At 47.8% G+C, this 27,792-nt stretch overlaps 1 protein-coding gene across 1 annotated transcript in view; it reads left to right on the top strand.

The window, feature by feature from the left end:
• Positions 1 to 27,792, top strand: part of Cdyl2 (chromodomain Y like 2) — a 160,610-nt gene that overhangs the window by 92,209 nt on the left and 40,609 nt on the right. Inside the window, exon 2 of the mRNA XM_052166645.1 lies at positions 18,039 to 18,621. Within this exon, the coding sequence (XP_052022605.1) occupies positions 18,039 to 18,621 (583 nt within the window). The remainder of the gene's footprint in view (positions 1 to 18,038; positions 18,622 to 27,792) is intronic.

Below are 27,792 nucleotides of genomic sequence, written 5' to 3' on the forward strand. Positions count from 1 at the left end.
TTGCCCTGATAAATACCCCGGAAAAAGCACTTGAAGGGAGGAGGCTTATATTTTGGCTCCTTGTTCAAGGATATAGTCCGCCTCAGCAGGGAAGTTCTGGAGCTTGGGTGAGCTGGTCACACAGCATCTGGAGCAGGAAGCAGAGGAGGGGGACTGGGACGGGGAGGGGGAGGGGGAGGGGAGGGGAGAGAGAGAGGGACAGAGAGGGGTAGATGCATGTGCTCAGCTCTCTTTTTCCTTTCATTCAGTCTGGGACCCCAGCCTGGGGGATGGTGCCACCCTCAGTTGATATAGGCACTCCCCTGCCAGTTAATAATCTAGCAGACATGACCAGATGTACTATATGCGTGCATGCTTGCGTGTATGTGTGCATGTTTGTGTGTGTATGTGTATGTATGTGTATACATGTTTATATGTATGTGTGCATGTGTATGTGTGTGTATGTATGTATGTGTGTAAAAACCAGGAATCCACAAATGAGAGAAAACATAGAATACCCTTTCCTGAGTCTGACATAACCTTGTTTATTTGATAACCTCTAGTTCCATCTGCGTTCTTACAAATGACATAACTTTGTTCTTTTTTATGGCTGAGTGTGTGTGTGTGTGTGCGCACGCGTGCACACTTATGCATGCTCGTGTATATGTATGTGTATATGTCTCTCTGTGTACGTGTGTGTGCATGTGTATACATGTGTGGTATGTCTGTGCATATGTCTATGAACATCAATGCATATGTACGCACACCTGTGTGCATGCACATGTGGAGGGCAGAGTGGGTGTCTTCTCTGAACCTGGAACTCACGGACTCAGTTACTCTGGCAGCCAGTGAGCTCTAGGAATCTCTTGTCTTCTTTTCCCCAAAGCTGGAGTCATAAGTACATTCTGCTGGGTCTTACTTTTAAATGCTGGTCCTGGGGTATCAGACTCATACTCTTGCACTTCTACAGCTTTACACACTGAACTCTTTCCAGCCCTCACCTGGAGAGTCCTGATGCCACACCCGTGCCCCTGGATGACAGCCCTCCGCCTGTGTGAGGGGCCAGAGCAGCCGTGTTTCCCAAGCTCTCTGGGGCTTTCCTCTTGCACGGATCTGGCTGTGTAGTTACAAATCGGTATATTTTTTTGTACACACACACACACACACACACACATTCTGCCAAAGGTGAGAAAGGGACCCTGATTCCAGCCTTGGGGCTGTGTGCTCTGAGGAACAGTGCCATGCCCTGCAGAGATGGGGGAAGCCAACCGCGGGCAGCATCCTGTGGTGGTCCATTTGATGCTGTTACCTTGGCCAGGGCATTTAAACTGATCAAACTGGAAGGTAACTTCTAGGACTCATGAATGAGGACCATCTTGTCTACGGGTTTCCACACTTTTGTTGTCTAAAATCATTTTATTCTAGCCCCAAGTGGTACTATTAGGCAGAACCACCAAGTTTCTACCTAGTGTGTGAGGTGGCTCAGGGGCATGGAGTCGGCCATGGGGAATGCAGAGGCTCCTGTGCACGGAGGTGAGGGAGCTCCTGCTACACGCACCGAGGCATCCTCAGAACAAAAGCTGGGATACGCTGCTTGCCTTCAGACCTCCATGTCATGGTTAGGAAGGAGTGAAGCCCAGGCCTGATTCACCTGATTCATCTGTCCCTGCTACATCACAAAAAGCCTCTCTTCTGCCTTGCTCTGGTGAGATTCTGATTGTCCAGACTTGGCCCAAGGGGCAGGAAGGGTGTGGCTCCAGATCTGCCTCCCCACTAGGCTCTGTATTTATCTTCATCAATGTTTCTATTCCTGCACAAACATCATGACCAAGAAGCAAGCTGGGAAGGAAAGTATTTATTCAGCTTACACTTGCACATTGCTGTTCATCGCCAAAGGAAGTCAGGACTGGAACTCAAGCAGGTCAGGAAGCAGGAGCTGATGCGGAGGCCATGGAGGGATGTTCCTTACTGGCTTGCTTCCCCTGGCTTGCTCAGCCTGCTCACTTATAGAACCCAAGACTACCAGCCCAGGGATGGCACCACCCACAATGGGCCCAGCCCCCTTGAGAAAATGCCTTACAGCTGGATCTCATGGAGGCATTTCTTTAGGGGAGCCTGTGTCAAGGTGACACACAGAACCAGCCAGGACAGTGTTGTTGCCGTCTCCCCCTTTCCAGTTGCTCCCTTACTGCACCCCATTCCGTACATTTTCTGCGCACCGTGTAGCGTTTCCCACTGCTCGCTCTTTACCCGGGCACACGTGCATGGTTTCCTTTAGAGCTGCCCATCATGTCTGGATAGGTCGTATAATTTTGGTTAAACGGTCCAGGCTCAGTTGAGAATTCTCCCCATTGCATTTGATCCCCCAACTAAGCACTAGCCCAGGCTCCAGACAGGAGAGTCAAAGCTCAGGAGGGGCATGGATGGGCTTGTTCTGACCCGGATTCAGGCTCAGGTGGATTTGTTTCCAAGTAGGAGCCCTTAATTGCTCACTTTGAGAGGATCTGACTTCACGGGACTTCTAGGTTCCCAACTCATGATTTCCTGAAGGTGTGGAGGGGGAAAATTCGATTTGTACAAAACATTTGATGCTCTTAGGACAGTCTATAGACACGCTGCTGCTGCAGGGCAGCCAGTAGGTGGAACTGATCTGTGCTTTTTAAAATGATTTTATTATTGGTGCGTGACTGTGTGTGTGTGTGTGTGTGTGTGTGTGAGAGAGAGAGAGAGAGAGAGAGAGAGAGAGAGAGAGAGAGAGAGAGAGAATTTTATATTCTGGTTAATCATTCCTTATCTTTTCCTGTAAAGCAAGCATGTGTTTGCATTCAATATGGCTGGCTTAATTCTGTATTTGAATTTTTTAGCATAGTGTATCAGTGAAAGGTTTATTGCCTTAAGACAATGGCAGATGATCATTTCTTATGATTTGTTATGGGCTGACGGGTTTCTCTCATGTCTCAATCTGGACTTACTCAGGCAACAAGGACGGATGGTTCTGTAGCATACCATCCAGGTTGTTGGTTGGGACTTCTGTGTGCTCTGGTATGCTAGGATGGCATCTGACAGTGGTGGTCTTAGGTCAGCAAGAGGATTTAGGAGCAGAAGCTGCCACAGGCCTGGCTCTGTCCCAGTTTTGACACCGGTGGTATGACACGACTCTCACCACATTCTGTTTGTTAGGGCAAGTGACAAGAGTGGTCTGTATTCAAGGGCCGGAAAGTACAGTCCATCCCCTGGTGGGAAGAGATTCGAAATGAAATCACCTAGGGGTGTAGGTGTCCAAAGGTATGGTTCACCATGAAGAACATAGTGTTTCATTTGATAGGTGTATGCGTGTGTGTATGTGTGTGTGTGTGTGTGTGTTTGGTGTGAGATAAGTGGGATTTGGGGGAAGACAGAAAGAGACAGCGGCACAGAGACAGAGGACACAGACAGAGAGAGACACAGAGTTGGGTGTGTTTGTTGAAATCACCTGGAATTAAAAGCATCAACCTTTCCCTCCACTGTGACTTGAGAGGCCTTTCCCCTCTTCTTTTATTGAGTCCTTGAAAGGCCCCTTACCAAGTCCCTCCATCCATGAGGGATCCGGATGGCCCCCTCCTGTGACTTACATCCCCCAATACTTTCAGGGATGTCCCCAGGCTTGCTTTCTTTCTCAGTTAATTTATTTTTCCTGCCCCTGGTGTTACACTCACGATGCTGGTGGCTTTTTACAATCGTGTTTAATTATGTAATTGGGGAAATGCCTTCCCGCTATGCTTTTTTAAAGACTTCTTGTCTATTTTTGTTTAAGTCTCCCAGTGGTTCCCGGAGAATCATTCTGTAGCACACTAGAAAAGGACTCATTGGGATTCTGACTGTAATTGCATTATATTTATTGATCAATTTGTCGCAAACTGGCAGCATTAATACAGAAAGACTTTTCACCCAGAAGCACCATGGGATCACCCCATTCATGTAAGCTTCAGAGAGATCACTGAGCAGAATCTTGTGGTTTACCCGATTAGTTTCCCAATATTTCCTGTGACTCTTCAGCTTTGCAGTACAGGTCTTGTCATCAGAGAGAGGAGAATTATGTCTCTTTTCCTGAACAATGGGGAGCCAACCTCTCCCTATTAAACCACCACAGGAGTTAAACACATTGCTCTGAAGATCTGCACACATCCTGGTTCTCTGATGGTTTAGCAGCTAAGGTTAGCAGTGCTCTCGTGGCCGGTTTGTGGTTTCTCTTTCCTTCCTTCAAGAACATCATAGAATTGTTACTGTGTTTATGAGTGTGCGGGGTCTGTGAGCGTGGGAGTGCATGGTGTCTATGCGAGTGTGCATGACCTGTATGTGAGACTGTGTGTGTAAGGGTGTGAGAGTGTGAGTGTGCACGTGTGTGTATGAGTGCAGGGTGTATGTGTGTATATGTAAGGGTGAGAGAATATATTTGAATGTGTGTGTGAGTGTATGTGTGTGTATGCAACCTGGTGGGAGAGTATATTTGAATATGTGTGTGTGTGTGTATGTGTGAGTATATATGTGTGTGTATGCAACCTAGTGGAAGAGTGTTTTTGAATGTGTGTGTGTATGTGTGTGTGTATGTATGTGTGTGAGTATATGTATGTATGCAACCTGGTACACATGAGGAGGGAAGGGAAACCAGTTTGGGTCATGGCTGTCCCTTCTCTCTACATGGGTGCTAGAAATCAAATCCACATCCCAGGCTCTGGTGACAAACACTAACTGGCTGAGCCATCTCTCTGACTGCCTTTTTTTTTTTAATGTTTATTATTTGGCATCATTCTCAAATTTCTTCTGTCACCTTGCTTGTTCATTCTAGACCTCTCTATCATGGGGTAGTAAGTGGTCTTGGCTTTCATGCTGATTAGTCTCAGTCACAAGCCTGCTTCTGTGCCTGCAGTGTGGACCACAGGTATAACACATAGGAGAGGGCACGGGTGCCTGCCAAGGAAACTTTATTTTCCTAAACCAGCGTTGAGCCATAGCTAGGTGTACTCTGCCAGGCACAGATCACTTAACTTACTTGTGCTAGCCTGCCTAGGGATATTCATTCCATTTTAGGTCATAATGCACCACCTGCAGATGTTGTTCTTGAAAGTAAGTGTCCCAGCTGTGGCCCACGGGCCGCTCCTTCAGCTGACTCATTTTCCATGCCCCCATCTTTGTGGGCGTTGCGAGCGAGACCCTCCAGGTTCATTTGGTGCACATCTGTCTAAGGATTCTCTGGGGGCGGGGATGGTTCCTTCTGTTGGAGAATCATAAATGAGGTTAAGTGTGCTCATGGCTGCCGGGTGTCTCTGCTTCTTTCGTTCTCAGAGTGTAGTGTAGGAGATGCTTTATGTGCATGCACCAACCCATGGCCCATGGGAGCATATTTCTATGTTATAAAGTGTGTGTGTGTGTGTGTGTGTGTGTGTGCATGTGTGGACTACAGAAGAGTTCACACTAATGTTTTGGACTCTAATTCCTATCAAAGAATCATCTTAACTCATCTGTAGCTTCATCTCCAGTGGGGAACCTGGCTTCCAGAGCCTACACTGTTCCAGTTATTTGTTCAAGCCTAATATGTGTGTACATATGTGTATGTATGCATATATATGCATATGTGTATGTATATATGTATGTATATATGCATATGTATATATGTATACATGAGTATGTATGTATACATATGTAGAAGCAAATTTACCAACTACAGTCAGGAGTTGGTGCCGAATTCTGGGTGGTCATTGTCTGTACTTTATCTAGTTAAAATGTCTTCTGTCCCCTGAAGTTATGTGGGCAGCTCCTTTCCCCACCCCCTTCATTCAGACTGTGTCACATCTCTGTGACACTGCTCAGTCATTTGTCAACAACTGTCATTCTGTCCTAGGTCCCCCTAGCATTCTGGGTGTGTGCATGGAGGGCAAAGTTCAATGCCGGGTGTCCTCCTCAATCAAGTTCCTCATTATGTTTTTTGAGATAGAACCTCTCACTGAACCTAGCTAGAGATGACTACTGTGACTAGACTGGCAGGCCAGCAAGCCCCAGGGATCCCCCTGTCTCCACCTCCCCAGCTCACTGTCTATGGCTTTAGGTGGATTCTGGAAATTCAGGGCCAGGTCCTTAAACTTGTGTGACAAGCATTTCACTCAGTTCCCTCCACAGCCTACCCACAACTACTGTTGTTGTTTTTTTTCTTAGAAAATACGCATAGTATATTGAAGGTCACTTTGTGGTCTATATATAGTTCAGTAGGCTTTGACACCTGTGTAGAGTCATACGCTCATGCCTCATCATGGAAGGCAATCACAGCCCATAAAAATCCCCCAAGTAGCCTTGTGCAATCGTATCCCTCACCAGAAGTGGCTTCTGACACCCACAGACCTGCCCTTCTCTGTGGTTTTAGCTTTTCCAGCGTGTCATACAAATGGAACTATGGAGTAGCCATAGCCTCTGAGTCTGTCTCCTGCCGATGGGCAGAGCGAGTTTCAGCTTCATGCTGGTTGCCGTGTGTGTGTGTGTGTGTGTGTGTGTGTGTGTGTGTGTGTCGCTCGCTCACTGCTCACCTTTCTATGTCTGAGCAGTTGTGGTTCTGCAGATTCCCTTTTGAGATCGGGACAGTTATAAACAACACCACTTTAAGTATTTGCACACAGGTTTGATTGATTTTTGGTGTGTATTATATTTCCTTTCCTTTCTCCCCTTTTATTTCTTAATGCTATTTTGTCTTTCAAGTGGCTTTTGTCCCGGGGACCGTATTTCATCTGCTCACCTGACTGAAAATGGTCATCTTCTTTTCTGACGTCTGTGGGCCTTTACCTCTCAGTGAACTTGCCCATCTTAAGTGTTGGAGTGACTTTTGACAGGTGTCTGTTTCACAACTGTTGTTAAGTTGCAGAATGTTTCTATGTCTCAGAAACTCTGTCTCCAGCCTGTGGCTGCACTACCTGCCCCACTCTGTGGGAATTTGATCCCAGGCCTAAGTGTTGCTGGGTGCGTGATCCCCCCCAGGCAAGCCTCTCGGAATCCGCATAGTGCCCTTGCACGCCCTCGGAGCCTGTGCACGTGCTCCTAGCAGCCGCCCTTCTCTATTTCTGCCCTTTGCCAAGTGTCTCCTGCGTGGATATAATACAGTTTATTCACTTTTGAAAATATTTCCTTGCTCAGTTTTCTGTTTGTTCCAAAGGTTAAAAAAAAAAGGCCATGACTGTTCCTGCCATCTTGTGGATGTTATCCGCTTTCCTTGAAGGCAAAGACCTTTGTCTTTTTCAAAATATATGTGAATATCCTTCATAGATGGGACCCCAGGGCCTTGAAGAAGCTAGACAGGCACTCTTCCACTGAGTTACACTCCCAGCGCATAGCAGGTGGGAGGACATTCTCCAGTGACAGGATGCAAAAGTTAGACACCCACCCTTCACTTTTCTCCATGTAAAACCACGTTCCCTGTGTATGTGTATATACATATGTGCAGGTGTGTGTTCAAGCACATCTTCATGTGTGTACAAGTGTATATTTGAATTTATATGCATGGTTTACATGAATGCATGTCTGTGTGTATGCACCCATTTGTCTCTATATATACATGTGTGTACACATGTGTGTGTGTGTGTGTGCGCGTGTGTGTGTGTGTGTCTGTGTATGCTAGCCAAACATCACTGATGGATGTGTTTTCCTCAACCTATCACCCTATTTTTTGAGACAAGGACATCGTGATTTGGCAAGGCTGGCTGGCCACTGAGCCCCAGGGGTCCTCCTCCTGCTACTTATCCAGGAGTTTGAGAACACCTCTCTGGGTGTATGAGAACTCAGGAGCATTGCACTGTCCCAGGCTTTAGATCTTTGTGTCTGCATTGTGCTGAGGGAGCTGTGCCCACAGCCTATTATAGAGCATTTTCTGTAACTGATATGTGAAATGCTTCTAAACTAGCATGCAAGACTTGCTCTGTATTTGTGCTTTGTTGGTTAAGCATTTCATGTTTGCTTTTGCTTTTCTCATCCTCTGGATGTATCAGAGTAAACTCTAGATTCTCACTTAATCTTACTTTTTCCTCAGTCCATATGTATGTATGTATGTATGTATGTATATATGTATGTATATATATATGTATATATACACATACATACATCTCCTGTGCTGTTCATTGTTCATATGCTTAACAAAAAGAGTCATGTGGGAAGACAGAACCCCAAGTTGAGAAATTGTCTCCAGCAGATAGCCTGTAAGCAAGTCTATGGGGGCATTTTCTTGATTAATGATTGATCTGGATGGGTCTGGCCCAATATGAGAAGTATCATCCCTGGGCCTGTGGTCCTGCATACAAGAAAGCAGAGTAAGCCACAGGAATGGGGTGGGGTGGAGGGTATAGTGGGGGTGGGCTTGGGGGGCTAGCAACCCAGTATGCAGAGTTCCTCTATGACTTTCAGTTCCTGCCTCCAGGTACAGGACTCTGACTTCCCTCTGGGTTGTTGGGGGTTGGTTTTGTGTATTCAAGTGCTGGTTACTATGCCTAGAGATCTAGCTGCAGTCCAAGTGTTGACATTATCAAGCCTTTCCTGTCTATGTCATGTAAAAATTGTTTTCCATTGCTTCTGATTGGTTATTAAAGAACCGATCAGCCGGTAGTTGGGCAGGAGAGGAGACAGGACTTCAGATCCCAGTTAGAGGGTCTGTAGTGGTGACCAGAGAGAAAGAGATTCACCATGAGGTGGATGAGGTGGTTGCCATGAGGAGGCAGATGGAGCAGGAGCAGGCAGGACAAGATTAACATAGCAGGGTAAGTGCCACATGGCTGGGAAGTGGGCCAGGTCACCATAGTAGAGTTAGAATAGGTGAGAAGCCTGCCCAGCTATAATGCAGGAAGATCACTGATAAATATATCAGGTCTCTGTGCCTGGCATTATTTCAAGGCAAAGGAGGGCATGGAAAAGTTCAGTACTTTTACAGTGGGTTGTGAGCTGGGAGTTGTAAGATGAAGTAAGGCCTTTCTTCCTCAAAGTTGAGTTTGGTCATAATGTTTATCACAGCCTTATTATGCCTTCTTGAGTATAAATTTCCGTGTGTGTGTGTGTGTGTGTGTGTGTGTGTGTGTGTGTGTACACATGGGGATCAGAGGACAACTGTCAGAGGACAGTTCTATCATTGTACCATGTGGGTTCTGGGGGCTGAACTCAGGTCTTATGATTTGGCCTTGTTGCACCCACACCCAACACCTTTTAAGTTATAAGATTTAGGCCGAAAAATCAGTTTTTGAAGCATTTGTTTGAGGCATGTTTTGGGGTGATTTGCATATTGTTCCCTGAAACATGAGACAAGATCCTCTGCCTTTGCCTCAGAAGACTAAGTAACCAGTAAGTAGTTAAGAAGACTTCTGCAGTTCAGTGTTTGCTCTCCTCTGTGTGTGTGTGTGTGTGTGCGTGTGTGCGTGTGTGCGCGCGCGCGCTTGCGCGCGCACGCGTATATCTGACACGGGTCACTGTTGATTGCCTTTGTCCATTATTCTTCACTTCATTGTCTGAGACAGGGTTTCTCAGTAAACCCAGAGCCTGCTGTTTGGCTAGACAGGTCATGCAGCAAGCCCTGGGATTCCTCTGCCTCTCCCTTTACCTCACAGAACTGGGGTTCCAGGTGTGTCCCTCCATACCCAGAACTTGGCTTTACAAACATGTTCTAAGGACCCAAAGCCATATCCTTGAGTTTGCCCCACAAATGCTGTGTCTAAGGAGGCTTCTCCCCAGCCCAACATTTGTTTCTTTGTATGTTGTGTCTTAATATCTCCCAAGTTGCTCTTTCAGATGGAGGAGGGCTGTTGTGTGACAGAACGGGGTTTAACTTTTTGAAATGAAGATGTTTTGTGCATCGAGAAGCAGAACCTTCACATTCCTACCCCTGCCCCTCATGTCACTCATGTCACCATCACTGAATGTTCTTCAGGACTTGCAGACTTAGGACATAGGGTTTTGCCCCTCCCCCCCAACGTCTCAGTTAGCATTTCTGTCCCATTTCCTTCAATAGTGTTGGCTGGATCTCTGTGACATTGCCTCATGCCTGGTCTCATTGGCACTGATAATTCCTTTAAAACAGTGGTCATTCCCCTACAGTCCTGGAGAGCTGGTGAAGCAGTGGCTGATGCCCTCCTTTAGTTTCCTGTTTAATTCTGGCCCTTCCTGGTTCCCCTAGGATTATCTTCCTTCCCTGGGCTCCTTACATGTCACTCTCTGTCCCTTTCTATTGGTTTCATTTGCTCATCTGTCCCTTGTGCATAGAGATGTCTTATTTTCTATGGAAATGGAAAATACTACCTGTCTTAGATAGTGTTTTACTGCTATGAACAGACACCATGACCAAAGCAAGTCTTCTAAAGAACAACATTTAATTGGGGCTGGCTTATTGGTTCAGAGATTCAGTCCATTATCATCAAGGTGGAAACATGGTAGCATCTAGCTAGGCATGGTGCAGGAAGAGCTAAGAGTTCTTATCAGAAGGCTGCTAGCAGAAGACTGGCTTCCAGGCAGCTGGGATGAGGGTCTTAAAGCCCACACCCACAGGGACACACTCACTCCAACAAGACCACACCTACTCCACCAGGGCCACACCAACTCCAACAGGGCCACACCTACTCCAACAGGGCTATACCCACTCCAACAAGACCACCCCTCCTAATAGTGCCACTCCCTGGGCCAAGCATATACAAACCATCACACCACCCGTCTTCTCTGAAAGCATGTAGTAGTATGTCTCATTAGTATGACTTTCTGCAAAGTGTTGGGCAGTAGCCTCGCTCATATTGTAGACATTTCTCTGACCCTGTGAGTTTCAGATGAGAATCAGGCATCTGTAGGCGGGGGGGTTCCCATCAGAGGACTGTAGAGACACATCTTGACATTTATCACCTGGTTGCCAGGGAATCTCCAGGTCAGAGGTCACCTTGAAGCACATTCAGTTTACTTGAATATGGGTCAAGGGTCCTGATCTGGCAGCCATCCCCCCAGGTGGTGTTGCTGGGCAGAACACACTCTTCCTGCCTTCCTGACTGGGACACCTGACACACCAAAGTGGCCAGTTGCTTCCAGAACTCTCCCTGGCCTGTCTTTCTTTCATCCAGTTCCATTTGCACCCAAGGGAGCTATTTCAGGATATTGACAGGATTCAAAGAGAAGGGTTTTCATGTCTGGAAAGAAGAGCCCTTAAATCACTACTGCCAGAAGTCGAAATGTAGATTTCTCAAAAACGGAAAGAAAAGAAAAGAAAAAAGAAAAAAGAGGGAGAGAGAGAGATAAAGAGGGAGGGAGGGAGAGAGAGAAAGAGAGAGAGAAATAGAACAACCATGTGACCCACCGGTGCCATGCCTAAGCATCCCCGCCCCCCTGAGGACTCCACTCCTACCGTGGTGATGCTTACATATCACGTTATTACTGCTGTGTTTCTAAGAGACAGAGAGTGGAGCCAACCTGGATTTACATCAATAGATGAATAGATAGTGAAAATCTGGTACACATATGTAATGGACTAGTACGCAGCTGTAAAAAAGAACAAAGAACTTTGCTGAGAAAGGGATGAATTTGAAAAGAGGAATATTGTGCCAAGGTAACTTGTAACAAAAAATATATAACAAAGATAGAACCAGCACATTTGCTGTCCTATGAAAACTCTCACCTATGACGCATGTGCATGTGTGTAAGTGTGGGGTAGGTAATGCCTTTCTGGACATTTAGGAAAAGCCTAGGTATCTAGGAAGTAGACAGAGAGAGGGTGATGAAGAAGTGTGGGGATGGGTGTAGGAAAAGAGCCAGGGGTTGGGGGTTCAAGGGAGGAACTGGGGGGGATTTGGGGCTTGGGAGATGGGGAAGGAGACCCTCAAAAGCACTTTGTTTAAAAGTGCCATAAAATCTCTAACATTTAAATTTGAACTAAAACTACAGAAACATAAAAGAAAAAATGATATCGCCATGGGGTCATGGAAATGAATGATATTTGTGTCCAAGAATGGCTACTCTGGTGGTGTCCATTGTCAAGGGTGGGGGTAGGGGGGTGGGGGCTGGGTGTGTTTGTTTTCTGAGGCCAGTGCCTGTGTTGGCAAACTGGAGTTCCTAATCCTGTGTGCTGAGAAGCAATGCATTCAAGAGCCTGAAAAGTCTTTGGTAGGGGATCCTGGGTCCCACCGCTGTTGTGGTTTTCTCTTCTGCTTTCCCTGGGGGGTGGGGTGGGGAGGACGGCCATAAGGTTGACAGGAAGAATTGGGATAGGGTGAGTGATTGAGGTTCAGGGTCGGGGCCTAGGAGTGTGGCGATTGTGAGGGTAATCCAGCCATGTAAATGTGCCATAGATGGGTGAGTAACCCCAGCGTGCATGAAGAGAAAAGCTCTGAGGGTGCAGACGCTCTGAGGGTGCAGACGCTCTGTTGGCCTTCTCAGGTTGGCCCCATTACATACCGTGAGGGGCCTATATAAGGTGCTCATTGACAAGACAGAGCCTGAAGCCGAGGTACTGTGGGCCATTTTGAGCTCTGATGCTTATCAGAGGTGAGGCCCTGTGCCAAGGTCCTTAACCTCCAGGGGCCTCATTTTGCTCTATAAAAGAGAAGATATAATGACCTCACTGGGCTGTTTTGAGGATGAAGTGGGTTAATATGTTGGGAACCTGTACGTCAGCGTCTGACTGAGTAAATATTGGGCACCACTGCCTAACGTGTTTGTCCGATGATTGGCTACTGGGAAGCAGGGGCGGGGCTGTGGCTCCACAGTGGGCACGGTGTGGTTCTGAGTTCTCTCCGTTCAGCATCCTTAAGCCAACTAGCTCCTCAGACGTTCATCCCGGGCAGCCCGGCCTCTCTGCCTTTGTCTGTCTCAGCCGCCTTCCCTTCCCCCTCACAGCACTTTCCTCATTCCCCCTTACACGTCCCCTGGTGTTCACTCTGTGCAGTGTGGTTTCCTGCAGGATGATGTATGTCTCTGTTCACAGTGACCATCCAGTGAACCCAGTCTGTGAAGTGGTGTCCTGTTCTCATGCCTCTCTCCCTGCCTATTGACCATCCGCGGAGCGGGTGCTTGTCTGGTAGCTTCCTATAGTTCAAGAGTGGCTAGACAGCTAGGGAGTTGAGCTGGATAAGTCCAGTGACTTTGAGTTCAAATCTTGTTTACCTTCTGGTTATGTGGTGCAAAGAAGTCACCCATCTTCTCTGAGCCTTGGTCTCCCCACTTGTCAAATGGTGCGAATAATGCCCCGCTGAAAGACAGGCCACAGAGATGCGATTGAACACTTCATTAGTGGTTTACAGGGTTCCCGGCATTTCCATCATTATCATTCATAATGAGACAGTCATCCTGGGGTCACTGTGACACAGGTAACAATTGCATGAGGACAGCCCCCTCCCCCTTAGTAGCACCGTCTCAGGTTAGCTGGGATCACTGAGTGTAAATGTTAATTAACAATTTAGTTGAACCCCAAGGAATAGTTCAGCATCTCATATTGCTCCTCTCTGAATGAAAAGACGCTTGTGGGGTGTGGGTATGCCAGCTCTTCTAATCCTGTTTATGTGTTCGTGGGCACATATAAGCAGGAGGAGAATGAACTGGCAATCCTTCCGTTTGCAGGGAGTGAGCCCTAGCTCATGCTGGTGACCCGTGAAGGTAGGCGAAGTGCCAAGAGATGGAATTGTCTTAGACCAGGATCACATCTCTGCTGTCAGTAGGTCTGAGGAGTTGGGAGGCGGGGCAGAAGTGTGTGCTGGTGTGCATGGAGGGAGGTTAGCGTGTCCCGGAAAAGTTAGCTGTCTTGGTAGGTTGTGATCACGGGCGACGTCAAGTCCAGATCACTCAGTCCTCAGCCAGTAGAGGAAGAAGCACCAGGATGAGTTTGAGGTCCTTCTCAGGGGAGGAGCCAACACAGGGACAGGGGGGAGGACTGTGACTCACCAGAGATGACAGAGACTGAAGAGCTGGGAGATGCTCTTCCCTGCAAGTTCCCTGGAGGCATTTTGGTCTTTCAGTAAAAGCAGTTGTCTTTTTTTGTAAGCCTGAAAAGTACCTTTCTTGTTTGTTCTGAACTCCAGACAAAGGTGCGTAGAGCAGTTCTGTCTACTGACTTCACGATCCTCTTTCATCTCGGGATGCTGTGGGCTTCTGAATATGCTTTTCCTGTATTGCAATACTTTCCTACCCCCTCTGTCCTGCTGGCATCTGGTGTTGTTAAATCCATTTCACACATGCAGAAACTGAGGTCTAGAGTAACTGGGCAAGTATTCGGTCATAGGGAGAGAGGGTGGCTGAGTCAACAGGTTTCTTTTTTCCTTAAACTGCAGGCTACTGGGGATGATGCTATCAATTCTATTTACAGTTGGTGTGATGGTTTTGGGAGTGGCACTATGAGGAGGTGCAGGCTTGTTGGAGTGGGTGTGGCCTTGTTGGAGTAGGTGTGTCATTGTGGGTGTGGTCTTTAAGACCCTAGTCCTAGCTGCCTGGAAGCCAGTCTTCTAGCAGCTTTCAGATGAAGATGTAGAACCCCCAACTCCGCCTGCCCCACGTCTGCCTGGACGCTGCCATGTTTCCACCTTGATGATAATGGACTGAGCCTCTGAACCCATAAGCCAGCTCCAATTAAATGTTGTCTTCCTAAGAGTTGTCTTGGTCATGGTGTCTGTTCACAGCAGTAAAACCCTTAGACAGTTGGTATTGAGCTAGTTTATACATCCAATGTCTTTGTGGGTGGGATAGAGTTGGAAGCGATGGTCTATTGAAACTGTAAGTAACTTGAGGAGAACAGAACTGGTTTCCCCTCCAGTGTGGCTTCTGGGTTCTGGAGCAGCCCTACTGTGTGCAGCCATCTTCTGTACTTGGATTTATTCAAGGAGTTAGATACTCTCTCTTCTCCCAGGGAGCTTATTGTCATTTGATGTCATTGTGAGCAAGGCGGGGAAACATTGTGGTCACAGACACCAGCAAGGATGTGGTCATAGGCTGAGGCTCTATAAGATTAAGTAACTTCTCTTGTGGAATGGGAACACTCCTGGTTGTCTGTTACCCATGGCCATCCAGTGAAATGGGCCAGCTGCTTCCTCTTTGCTCCTTGCTGTAAGAGTCACTACAGTTGAGGCCCAAAGCCAGTTGTAAATATGCCTGGGAACACACAGTAGGGTTTAATAGGGGATTTAGCCAAGATGGTCTTGCTCCAAAGCCTGGGTTCTTAGTATTATACTAAGTTCATTTAATGTGACCGCCATCTGTCCATCTGCTCATCATCACTACATGAGCCTTCCAGACTTTGCATTTTCTCCCTCCTGCCTTTAGAACCTACCGAGTCCAGTTTGTACTGCCCATATGTAAATGACTGTGAGATTTCTTCCAGTATGTGGTCAATTAACCAGGGGCAGCACCCTTACAGAAAACCTGGCTCCCTTCCCCAGAAGCTACCAGTGACTAGGGAAGGCTCAGGGAGGCTAGTGACCCCTTCTACCTCCATGCTGGACTGTTGACTGGCTTGTTCTTATGCAAGTATTGTATAGGCAGCCGCAGCTGCTCTTCGAGTTCATAAGTGCAGTGTCCCTGTCATGTCCAGAGGACAATGTTTCTCTCAAGTTCTCTCCCAACCTCTGCTTCTTGCTTCTGTACCCTCTTCCTCAATGACACTTGAGCCTTGGGGAGAGGAAGTGTGATACAGAGATGTCTCATTGAGAGCCAGGCAGTCTGTAGACATGTATTCTTCCTGCTTTGACCAGTCACCACTGGCAAGAACAAGTTCCCAGGCATAAAGCTGGTGTAAGGATAGTAAAGGAACTTAGGTCCTATGGGATGAGTCAGCAGGTAAAGGCGCTTGCCACCAAACCTGATGACTCAAGTTTAATCCTTGGGTCCAATGTGGAGAGGAATTCATTCCTGTAAGCTGTCTTCTGATCTCTACAAGTGCGCAGCAGCAAATGCACCCTTGTATACATAATGAATGTTTAAATTTTTAAATAAAAATGACCCTTCACTTAGATACATCAGCTATTTGCGCAGACCCAGCATTACCTTGAGTGTATTTGTCCTTGGAATCTAAGGGGACATGTTTCTACATAGTAGCACATGTCTTCGCCTTGGACAGTAGGTTCACTCCTACCTCGACTGTATCCTGGCTTGTGCTCCTGGGCAAGTTACCTCATGCACAGTGTTCTGGTTGGTTTTCTGTCAACTTGATGCATACCTAGATATATCTAGAAAGAAGGCATCTGAGTTGAGAGAATGCCTCCATTGGATTGGACTATAAGCAAATCTGTAGGGCATTTTCTTGGTTAATAATGGGGGAGGTGTGAGGGCCCAGCCCACTATGGATAGTACCAGCACTGGGCCGATGAGTTGTACAGGAAAGCGGGCCGGGGAAGCCATAGAGGGCTGTCAGTAGTCAGCATTCCAGCACCGCCTCTGCTTGGGATTCCTGCCCTGGATTCAGTTCCTGCCTGGAGCCCCTACCCTGATTTCCCCACTGAGGGAAGCCAGTGATGGAGTGTGACCTGAGAGATGTAATCTGAAATAAACCACTCCTTTCCCAAGTTGCTTTTGGTTGTGATGTTTTTAATCACAGCAGTAGAAACCCTAACTAAGAACAAGAGTCCCTTCATCTGTCCGATGGGAGAATGACCATACCTCCCATGCAGAATGCTGGACCCCTCTCTGTTTCCATGCTGCATTTCCTGTGTGGAGGGGGGAGAGGGGTGCTGCTGCATTGAGGGAAAACCCAGTTTTATTGATGCAAATTCACTTTGTCCAACATGAAAGATTCCTGCAGCTGAGACGGTTGGCCTCGCATAACGCTTGAGAGACAAAGTTCAGGGTGAGACTTGTTCCGGCTCAGGTCTTCCCTCCCCAGCCCTGGGACTTAAGCGACGTCATCTCTCTGTGCCCTGGTGTCCTCACTTTAAAGTAGAGGCAGAGGAGATGCTTGCTCATTGGGATGTCTGGGGAAGATGTGATCCCAGGCCGACCTTCAGCACAGTGTCCACCTCAGAAATGCCCAGTGTGTGCAGTGAACGCTATACATTAGGTTTATTATCAAAGACTGGAGAGATGGCTCAGCAGTCAAGAGCTGTGCTGCTCTTTGCAGAGGACCCGAGTGAGTTTGGGTCTTAAAACTCTGGTTGGCAGCTCACTGTCACCTGTGACTCCAACTCTAGAGGATCCAACACCCTCTGCTGGCCTCCATCTGGGCTCTGCACACTCACTAACCCACCCCAACAGACTTGTACGCATAAATACAAATATCTTCATAAAAGATTTATTATATACAAGTAACAACAGTATCACAAAGATAAGTTAGTATGGGGCCATCTGTATTATTGCTCAATTAATACTACTACTTACTTTTGTAAGAGTAGAAACCTTTGTCAGAGAGGGTTTTCAAAGTCAGAGACTACTCTGCAACCCTTGAAAATAATCTCTAGAGAAAGCCTGAAGTCGTGTGATTTCAACAGGAGTGTGGGTGCTCCCAGTGGGGGATAGCCTGAGGAGCCACCATGAACACGATCATGATGGTGATGTTTTAGTTTTGAGAGGGAAGGGCAGGGCTACAGAGTCAGAAAGCTGAAACCCGGAACAAGGACCCTTACCCAAAATTGCAAGCACCAGAACCTCAGGGCAGCAAAAGCTGGGTTGTTTATTTTATGACCTCGTGAAGTCGGTCTGCAACCCAGATAAAGTGTCGAGTGAGATCTGCAGGAGTGCATGGGGTGGCTTTTGTATACCTGAGCAAGGCTTTCCTTCCGAGGAACCAGTTAGGCACAATCATACGCGTCACCTGCCACTTTACACTTGTCTATTTCTCAGCAGAAACTGCAGATGGCTTCCCCTCCTCACGCCACATTCTTGTCTGTCTGAAAGTTCTTCAAGCACACGCCACATCTGCTGGCTACTAGGCCAGCTTGACGGTTAATGAGTTTGTTTCCACTCTGAATTTCTAGGTTGGATGTCGGTGGCCAGACCACCGATGTTTAGCTGGGGCTCTGAGTCAGCCTGTCCGTCTGTAGCTGGACCTGAGATGGCTCAGGCCCTTCTGAAAACGGCCCTTGGGTTTTACTTCTCACTCTCTCATCTTGCGTCCCCAGGTTGAAAGGATTGTGGACAAGAGGAAGAACAAGAAGGGGAAATGGGAATATCTCATCCGATGGAAAGGCTACGGCAGCACGGAGGACACGTGGGAGCCGGAGCATCACCTCCTGCACTGTGAGGAGTTTATTGACGAGTTCAACGGGCTTCACTTGTCCAAGGATAAGAGGGGGAAGTCAGGGAAGCAGGCTGGGGCCTCCAAGCTCCTCCGTGACGCCCGCAGCCTGCCAGTTGAAAGGCTCTCCCATCGGCCTGTGGAACCCGGGAAGAGCAAATCAGCTTCCCACAAGCGGAAGCGCGTCAACTCTCCCCTGTCCAGGCCCAAGAAGGGCTCTTCAGGAAAGGCTCCAGACAGGGCCACCAAGACTGTGTCCTATAGGACTACTCCCAGTGGCTTGCAAATCATGCCCCTGAAGAAGGCTCAGAACGGCTTGGAGAACGGGGATGCTGGCTCCGAGAAGGATGAGTCACACTTTGGCAACGGTTCCCATCAGCCGGATCTGGAGCTGACCGACCAGCTCGGAGAGCAGGAGGCCAGTGATTGCGATGGGACCCACTCCGCGCTGGTGGAGAACGGAGTTGGTTTGTGGCTTTTCTTTCTCTTGGGGTTGGGTTGGTTTTGGCTCGTAGACAGCTGTTGTTATTGTTGTTGTTGTTGTTTGAGGCAGGATCTATCAGGTTGTCTTCAAACTCACCAAGTATTCTAGGCTAGCCTTGACCTCCCTATCCCCTGCCTTTAGCTCCCGGGGGTTGGGATTACTTGCAGGCACTGTTATATCCTGTCTTAGGTAAAGGTGGAACATGGGGCATTATGCATGCTAGGCAAGGACTCTACTCACCATGCCAGCCACCTCTTCAGCCCTGATTTTTCTTTCATCCTAGGGAAATATCTAAGTTGCTACCCACCTTCTGCCTTTGACTCTTAGCTACCTCTTAATTCTGCCTTTGTCTCTCACATCAGGGGTATGGGCGTTTGACCTCATGCTTATGTTGGTTATTAGACACCTTCACATGTGGAAGTATCAAGCCACACATGCTCATAAGGTCTGTGATAGGTTACAACGGCCTACATCCAGGGCTGTCATCCCAGCTATGTGGGAGGCTGAGGCAGGAGGATTGCAAATTTAAGGTCACTCTGCGCTACAGGTTGAGTTCATGGCCAGCCACTGTAATGAGATCCTATAATATAAAGGGGACATCCAATCTCCCCCCCCCCCATACTGTTAAATACAGAAAAAGAGAGATTCCCTACCACACTGTAGGATACCCCAGGCAGAAGTCACAACACCAGATTCATATCTCTGGGGGCAGCTCTAGAATTCTCACATCCCAGGAGACAGAAGTCATCCCCAGAGGGCCAGCCCCTCCCCTGAGTCTCACTCACAGCCTTTGCCTATGATTTCATAGTGCCTGGAGGCTGCTCTTTTGTCCACCCTATTTACAGAAGAAGTTCTCTAAGCTATTGCTTGATGGGAGATGCCTGCCCTTCTGGTGTCACCAGCGTAGGTGTAGGTAGTGGGCTTCATTTCCATGTCACATCCTGCCTCAGTGGAGTCACGATGCTGCCACAAAATGCCCGAGACTGAGTCACCACCGCTCTAGTGACTGGGAGGTCCAGGGTGGGCTGACGGGGGCTGTCCCTCGCATGTGGAGCATGGCTTCTGGCTGTGTCCACGCCTGGGGGACAGGACAGTACCGCTCCTGTCCCGTTTCTTTCATTTCTTTATCCTGTCTATATTCAGACCAAGCTTGCCTTGGACTCTGGGTCGCCCAGACTGGGCGGAGCTTCCTTCATAAAGACACCAGTCCCATTCAAGATGATACAGTTCTCATGAGCCTGTCACACATCCCACAGGCTTTGCCTCTTGGTACCGTTAAATGGGAAACAGTTTCAAGCTGTGACTCTCAGGGGAGGCGGAATCCCCACACCCAGAGCATAGTGGCTCGGTCCTAACTGCAGTTCCCACCCCGCCCTGTGCCAGCTCTCTTGCCTGTTCCCTTCTGCCCTACCCTGGAAGCAATGTAGACTGTGTGTAGCTTGTGTTAGGTCATGAATTCCTCCCTCTTATGGTCTCTAGAAGCAGAATTAAAGGTGGAGGCAGCGACCCTGGGCCACTCCAGCTTCCCCTGCTGTGACGTCCTCAGTGGCCAGATTGCTCCTTTGCAAAGACCTCAGTGGCCTGTGTTGATGGGCAAGCTGTGCACCCCAGTTTCATGTCCCCTCCGTTCTCACCTTTGTGAATACCCACAGCTGTCTTCATATATGGAGACCAGAGGCTGAAGTCTCAGGGGCTTCAGGAAATACTTAAAGGGCACACGACAGTCCATGGTCAATGCGCAGGGCCCTTAGATGCTCCTGATGGAATCAGAGTGAACACATATGCTAAGATGCAGGCGGCTAGGTCATGAGTTAAGTGCCTGTCAGGGACATGCTGAGTGTGGGGTCTGGACCACTCTGACTATGCTCCGTTGGGGAGAGCTTGCCATCTTTAGGGGAACCTGAGCAATTGCTTAGAACTTCCTCCTGCTCCAGAGAGGAATTTCACCCTAACGAGATTTATTTAGGCATCTGCCCCAGCCTGACTCACATTTCCGTCTGGGGATCCCCAGAGCCGATATACCCGTGCTTCCAGCATATGGACGCGCTGTTTGTTTTAAACAGCCATCTCTTGGGGGAGAAGGAGCTTGTGTAAACGAGGCTTGGCATAAACATCCCCCTTAGGTGCTCCGGTGACAGCTGCTGGCGGTTGCAGAATCTCCCCTGTCGATGCCGAAAGGGTGGTAAGGGTTAGCCTCTTAGGCTCATGGGGTACAAGAGCAGGAGCCTGGGCAGGATCCCCGTAACTGAGCTGATAGCACCCCCTGCCAGACCTGCAGCTTCCCCGAGAGTAAGGAGGGACACTTACTTACTCCTTGCTGACTGACTGGCAGACAGCAGTGAGATGCACAGACAGGGTTTCTCTCCCCATGCCCCGTGCTGCTTTCTAAAGTGGACTGAAACCGTTAGCCTTTTGCTCTGCTGACCTGCCTTGAATTGTACCTGCTAATGAGGCCAGACACCCCATCACCTGAGACATTAGCTAGCCAGCCGACCCCTGGAACTCTCTGGGCCTTTGTAGCTATTCTGGACCTTCCTCCTCCTCAGTTGGTTATCTTGCCATCTTCTCCAGATAACGAGTATTCACACATCCCAGGGCCCCAGCTGGAACGGAGAGGAAGAAGCCGCCCACCTCTATTGTGTTTGTGGCCGTCTCAAACTTTTTGCTTAATTACATCCTTTCCAGTTGGTGCCCGCAAGCTCCCATGAGGGTGAGGTCTCACATTTCATGTGTGTAATATCCCCTGGATACCTGTGACAAACGTAGGCAGATGCCACAGTGTCTGACAGACTGAGTCTTAGGTGGGGAAGAGTCCAGGAGACTGGCTCTTGACAGGTGCCTCAGGGGCTTCTGTGACTCAGACTCCGTACCAGGATGATCGGGCCATGTTGTTTGTCATGGGACACCAATGCCCTTTAATTCAAGTCTGATCCCTGGAGCACCCATTCAGGACCACTGTCCCGCTGGGTGCTGGCTAGAGGAGAGAGATGCGACCAGGAGTAGAGGTTCATCTTTTGTAACTTACAGTCAACCCTCGGCTGAGCTGGTGGGCTCAGGCTTTTAGGTTGAGTAGGCTCCAGAGGCCAACCCCACAGATGGAGTCCCATGTAACACGTGGGATGACCTTGCCATATTTACATACAACTCTAATGTAGTCACCAGTGAGAGAAACAGCTCCAGTCCCAATCACCCTCAACACTTTGGTTACAGCTGGCTTATTACCCAGGTTGGTCAAGAACTTGGGGAGTGGAAGGCAGAATCCTTGTCAAAGAGATTCAGAAGTATAGTGAGACCAAACGTGTCTCTGTTCACGCTTCTGGCCATAGGGAAACCTTGTTGAGAGTAGTGCCCACATATAGGTTAGGCATTGAATTTTTTCCTTCTAAACTTTCCCTGACCCAAACCCCAAGGATCCAGTGCCATTTGACCAGTGGGAAGTAGGACTTAGGGGTCCCCCTGTTTGCCCAGCAGAAGTGTCCAGAGGGCTTCTGGCTGCACCTCAGAGCAGTGCTCAGGATGGGGGTGTTACTTTTTATATGATTTCCCCCCCTCTCTCAGTGACTTAACTTCCACATAGAAAGAAATAACTTATATAACATGACTTCCTTATGGTATAGGAACAATCCCAAACCCAGGGCTTCAGTGGGTGGCACATTTTGGTTTCACACCATGCCTCTCCCCCCACAGAAGCTTGTGATGAATGTGCCGTGGCCCAGTGCCCACCTCTATTCTGATTCTTCCCCTGAGGTGACAAACAGCTCTGCGGTCCAGGGACCATCTGCCTCAGTATCCCTTCGGGAGCTTGTTAGAATGAGCTCCACCCCATCCGAGTGAATGGGGACCGGGGGCAGGTGTGAGTCACTCCTGTCAAACGGCAAGTTTTAATAGCTGAGTGTGTGGATGGCCGCCCCCACGGACGTTGTGTGGTTGTGAGCAATGGCTCACGGTCTCCTCACTGCTAGATTTGGGGCTGTTCTCTGCATTTTAAATTCGTAAGAGAGTTGGTTTTTAAAAGGTCTCTTCCTCGACTGTGCACTTCCCACATAAGGCTTTTTCTGTCTGTCTCTGTTTGTCTGTCTGTCTCTGCCTTTCTGTCTCCATGTCTCTTTCTTAAGAAAGGTAGGCTTCAGCTGGGCTGGGCAGCTGTCTGCTTAGGGATCCCCTCCCCCACCCTGCTCTGGCCCTGTCTGGACTATCCACAGAAGCCACAGCTTGGTTCTTTTACCCATTTGTGTCTTAGCCTTTGAGGACATCCTCAAGCAGGCATCCCCATTCCCCTTGAGCCAGAGCTCTCCAGGTGCCCATGGACCCTCAAGCGCCACGCCCACAGTTCCTTGATTTCTGCACATTGTTTCTCCACATGTCGATGGCTGTCTGTCTCCCAGGCCTTCCATGCTTCACTACTCCCAGCATCGGTCCTGCCCACAGGTGTCCCCTCCCCCACAGCTGAGCCTCACTTGCAGTTTTCCCGCCCGTTGATCCTTTGAAAGGACCCCAGCCTTCTCTTCCAGGACATTCACTTCAACCTACACGTTCTCTATGCAGCTTTCGATTCCCCTTTCCCACAGATCAGAACCCAATGCTCATCTTAAAAACAGTGCACACTGCACACTGAGTGTCATCATGGAGAGAACCAGGGACCTATCCAAGGCAGAGCTAGACTCAGCGGCACCCCGGGAGGGTGGGTCAGAGCCTGATGTGGGGCTGGGACCTGAACAGAACCAAGTTGGGACTGCTGGCCTAGGAACCCCATTTTGGAAACCACCACCATTGAGTAATAAGCTGTGGGTGGAAGGTGAGAATGTATGTGGTTGTGGGAGCCAGGGGCCTCGCAGGAGAGTAGGCATGCTTACGCTCGGGGCCTTCCAGTTGCCTTTGTGACATGTTAAAGTGTGAGGAGAAGTTGGAACAGGAGAAGCAGGGTAAAGGAGCTATTGTGAGACTCTGCTCTGTGGCCCTCATGGCGGCCCCTAGAGGCAGCTGTTACACTCATATTAACTAAAGTGCACTGATGTCCGACCCTTAAGGACATCAGTACAGGGGAAAGTTCCTGAACAGAACACCAATAGCTTATGCTCTAAGATCAAGAATTGACAAATGGGACCTCATAAAATTACAAAGTTTCTGTAAAGCAAAGGACACCATCAAAAGGACAAATCGGCAACCAACAAATTGGGAAAAGATCTTCACCAACCCTACATCAGATAGAGGGCTAATATCCAATATATACAAAGAACTCAAGAAGTTAGACCCCAGAAAACCAAATAACCCTATTAAAAAATGGGGTACAGAGTTAAACAAAGAATTCTCACCTGAAGAACTTCGGATGGTGGAGAAACTTCTTAAAAAATGCTCAACTTCATTAGTCATCAGGGAAATGCAAATCAAAACAACCCTGAGATTTTACCTTACACCAGTCAGAATGGCTAAGATTAAAAACTCAGGAGACAGCAGATGTTGGCGAGGATGTGGAGAAAGAGGAACACTCCTCCACTGCTGGTGGGGTTGCAAATTGGTACAACCACTCTGGAAATCAGTCTGGCGGTTCCTCCGAAAACTGGGCACCTCACTTCCAGAAGATCCTGCTATACCACTCCTGGGCATATACCCAGAAGACTCCCCACCATGTAATAAGGATACATGTTCTACTATGTTCATAGCAGCCCTATTTATAATTGCCAGATGCTGGAAAGAACCTAGGTATCCCTCAACAGAAGAGTGGATGCAAAAAATGTGGTATATATACACAATGGAGTACTATTCAGCCATTAGAAACAATGAATTCATGAAATTCTTAGGCAAATGGATGGAGCTAGAGAACATCATACTCAGTGAGGTAACCCTGACTCAAAAGGTGAATCATGGTATGCACTCACTAATAAGTGGATATTAACCTAGAAAACTGGAATACCCAAAACATAATCCACACATCAAATGAGGTACAAGAAGAAAGGAGAAGTGGCCCCTTGTTCTGGAAAGACTCAGTGAAGCAGTATTCGGCAAAACCAGAACGGGGAAGTGGGAAGGGGTGGGTGGGAGGGCAGGGGGAGGGAAGGGGGCTTACGGGACTTTCGGGGAGTGGGGGGCTAGAAAAGGGGAAATCATTTGAAATGTAAATAAAAAATATATCGAATAAAAAAAAAAACACTAAAGTGCAGCGGAGGCTTCAGATGCACAGGATGGGCTCAGGAGACAAGCCCACACAATTTAACCCAGAGCTGACCTCTTAAGCAATGCCCACCTGACTTTAGGGGTAGTGAAAAGCAATCTGGAAACCCTGATTGCCCACAAACGTACCCATGGTTGGGTACCAAGAATTCACAAATCTTGATAAGATTACGTTCATAAAAAGTACAATTTAAGGATGGTTACCTGATGTGTATGACGTCTTGAGTTAGAGCCTCAGCAACTGTGGTGCTGTGTGCCTGTAATTGTGATACTCTGAACATGGAGCCAGGGAGGTCAGAAATCAAGATAACCCTTGGCTACCTTGCAAGTTCAGGGACAGCCTGAGATACATGAGTCTTTCTCTCTTCCTTCTTTCCTTCCTTTCTTCCCCCTTCCTTCCTTTATCCCTTTCTCTCTTTCCCCTCTCCTGCCCTCCCTTCCCTTTTCTCTTCCTCTTTCCCTCTCTCCCTCCAACACAAATTAAAATAAATACAACTTAAGACTGAACTCGCTCTTAGCTCCAGCAGAGCACAAGGCCGGAGTGGTTGTCTGTTCTAGAGTGGATAACGTAAGCGAGGATTCTAGAGCAGGCAGGGCTGGCCCTGACTCACGCAGACTTTGCAGAGAAGTGGACCAACAGAGCACAGTCCAGGTTTTTCTGGTGGGTCTCAGACAGTGCGGATTTCTAAACCAGCCAGGGAGACAAGACAAGAAAATTGCCAGTTGGTCTCACTCTGAGCACCATGGTCAGTAGCCATCCTTAGTTCCCCTCCGGCTTCTCTAAGTTCCTCAGTCCTGCCTCAAAACTGCTCTAGGCATTTCTTACTCTCCTGCTATGATCTTGAAACCTGACTCTCAGCCACGATTGCTTCCCAGAGCATTGGGCTTGTCCTGATAGGGGAGACACAGAGACATCTGATGATGCCGGATGGCTTTGGGCATCTTGAGTGACAGCCCTCAGCTTGCCTGTGACACCTGGCCAAGCAGCTGTTCCTTTTGCTCTTGCCCAATACCAGCTACACATGCGGAACCAGCCCCGACCAGGCCTTTTGGTGCTCAGAGGTGGGGAGTTTTCAAAGCCAGCACTACGACAGCTTAAGGGCTTTATGTTTTGCCCTTCAATGAGTGGCAAGAAGCCTGTGCTAATGGATGCATTTAAGCCCTTTATGGTGAAGCTAAATGCTGGTCTCAGGTGGCCACTGCACTCTACAGAGGTTGTCGGGCTAGGATGGGAAATCTAAAGCTTTAAGTGGGAGCAGCCAGACAACTGATAAACCCAAGAGGGAAACTGACTTTCTCCAGTTAGGACATGACCTAGATTTTTTCAAGTTTGTTTATTTTAATTGCATTTATTCATCTAACTATTGTCTATCTGTCTGTCTATCCAGCCAGCATTCAGTCTCTTTATGTGTGCACCAGTCTCTGTCTCTGTCTCTCTCTCTCTGTGTGTGTGTGTGTGTGTGTGTGCACGCGTGCATGTGTGCGTGCACGCGTGCGCATGCACGTGCATGTGCTATACCATAGCATGATTCTGGAGGTCAGAGGACATCTTTCAGCATGATGTGAGTCCTGAGGTTTGAACTCAGGTCATCAGGTGTGGAAGCACCTTTACCTGCTGAGCCATCATATTTGCCCTGCATTTATGCTTTTTAAAATAATCTTTTTCTGTATTTTTAAAATCACACCATGTGAGGGAAGAAACAAATGTTCTTGGTGTGGCACAGCTAAGTCCTTGAAGTGTGTTTGTATTTTTCTCCTTTTTCCCCTCCTGTTTTTAAGTTAAAAACATTAAGCTAAAATTTAAATTAAATGGCCACCACCAGTCTCTATATTGGTCTTCCAATCTTGGCTGTTTAATTTTAGTTAATTTTAGCTAAATTAAAAGTTAAAACTAATTCATGTATGTTATAAATATTCCAAGTACATCTATCTCTCTCTCTTCCACCTCAAACCTTATTTAGAAGTATTTTCTGTTAATATTTTTATGGTTGCTTCTGGACTATTTTCTAGGTATATTATTCATTATTTTATGTAATTTTTTACAGATCTATGCAATGGTTATTAAGTAGCTATTCAAGTGTTGGTTGATTGAGCCAGGAAAAGAAATAATAACACTTTCTACTTATTACCTATTGATTGGTAATTATCAACTACCCACCATCCATCTATGTATATTTGTCTGTGTCTGTCTATCAGTCTTACCTATCATCTTTCTATATATTATAAGTCTCCTTCCCCTTCCTCCCTCCTTCCCTCCCTCCCTCCCTTCCTTCCTAGCTATTATGTTTTCTGTTATTATGTTCTCTGTTAGCTTTTTTATTATGTTATATTTTATTATGTTATTATGTTATCTGTTATTATGTTATCTGTTAGCTTGAGCTGTCAGCTTGACACAAACCTGGAATCATCTGAGAAGAAGGAACTCCAGCAGAAGAACTGCCTGGATCAGATCGTCCCATAGCTATGTCTGTGGGCAATTGTTCTTAATTGCTAATTGGTGCAGGAGGGCCCAGCCCACTGTGGGTAGTACCATCCCTTGGCAGGTAGGCCTAGGCAGTATACAAAAGTTAGTTAAGATATGGGAACCGCACATGTAGGCAGCACTCTTCCATGGTCTCTGCTTAAGTTCCTGCCTCCAGGTTCCTCCTTGAGTTCCTGCCCTGATGGACTTTGACATGTAAGCCAAATAAACCTATTTCTTCCCAAGTTGTTGTTGGCCAGCATTTTATCACAGCAACTAGGAAGTAAACCAGGACTAACTCCATCCATCCATCATCCATCCATCCATCCATCCATCCTTCCATCAATTCATCCATCCATCCATCCATCCATCATCCATCTATCCATCCATCCATCTATTCTTCCATCAATTCATCCATCCATCCATCATCCATCCGTCCATCCGACAGTCCATCCATCCACCCATCCATCCATCCACCCACCCACCCATCCACCCATCCACCCATCCATCCATCCATCCATCCAT

Source organism: Apodemus sylvaticus, chromosome 21, assembly GCF_947179515.1.
Source record: "Apodemus sylvaticus chromosome 21, mApoSyl1.1, whole genome shotgun sequence".
Classification (NCBI taxonomy): domain Eukaryota; kingdom Metazoa; phylum Chordata; class Mammalia; order Rodentia; family Muridae; genus Apodemus; species Apodemus sylvaticus.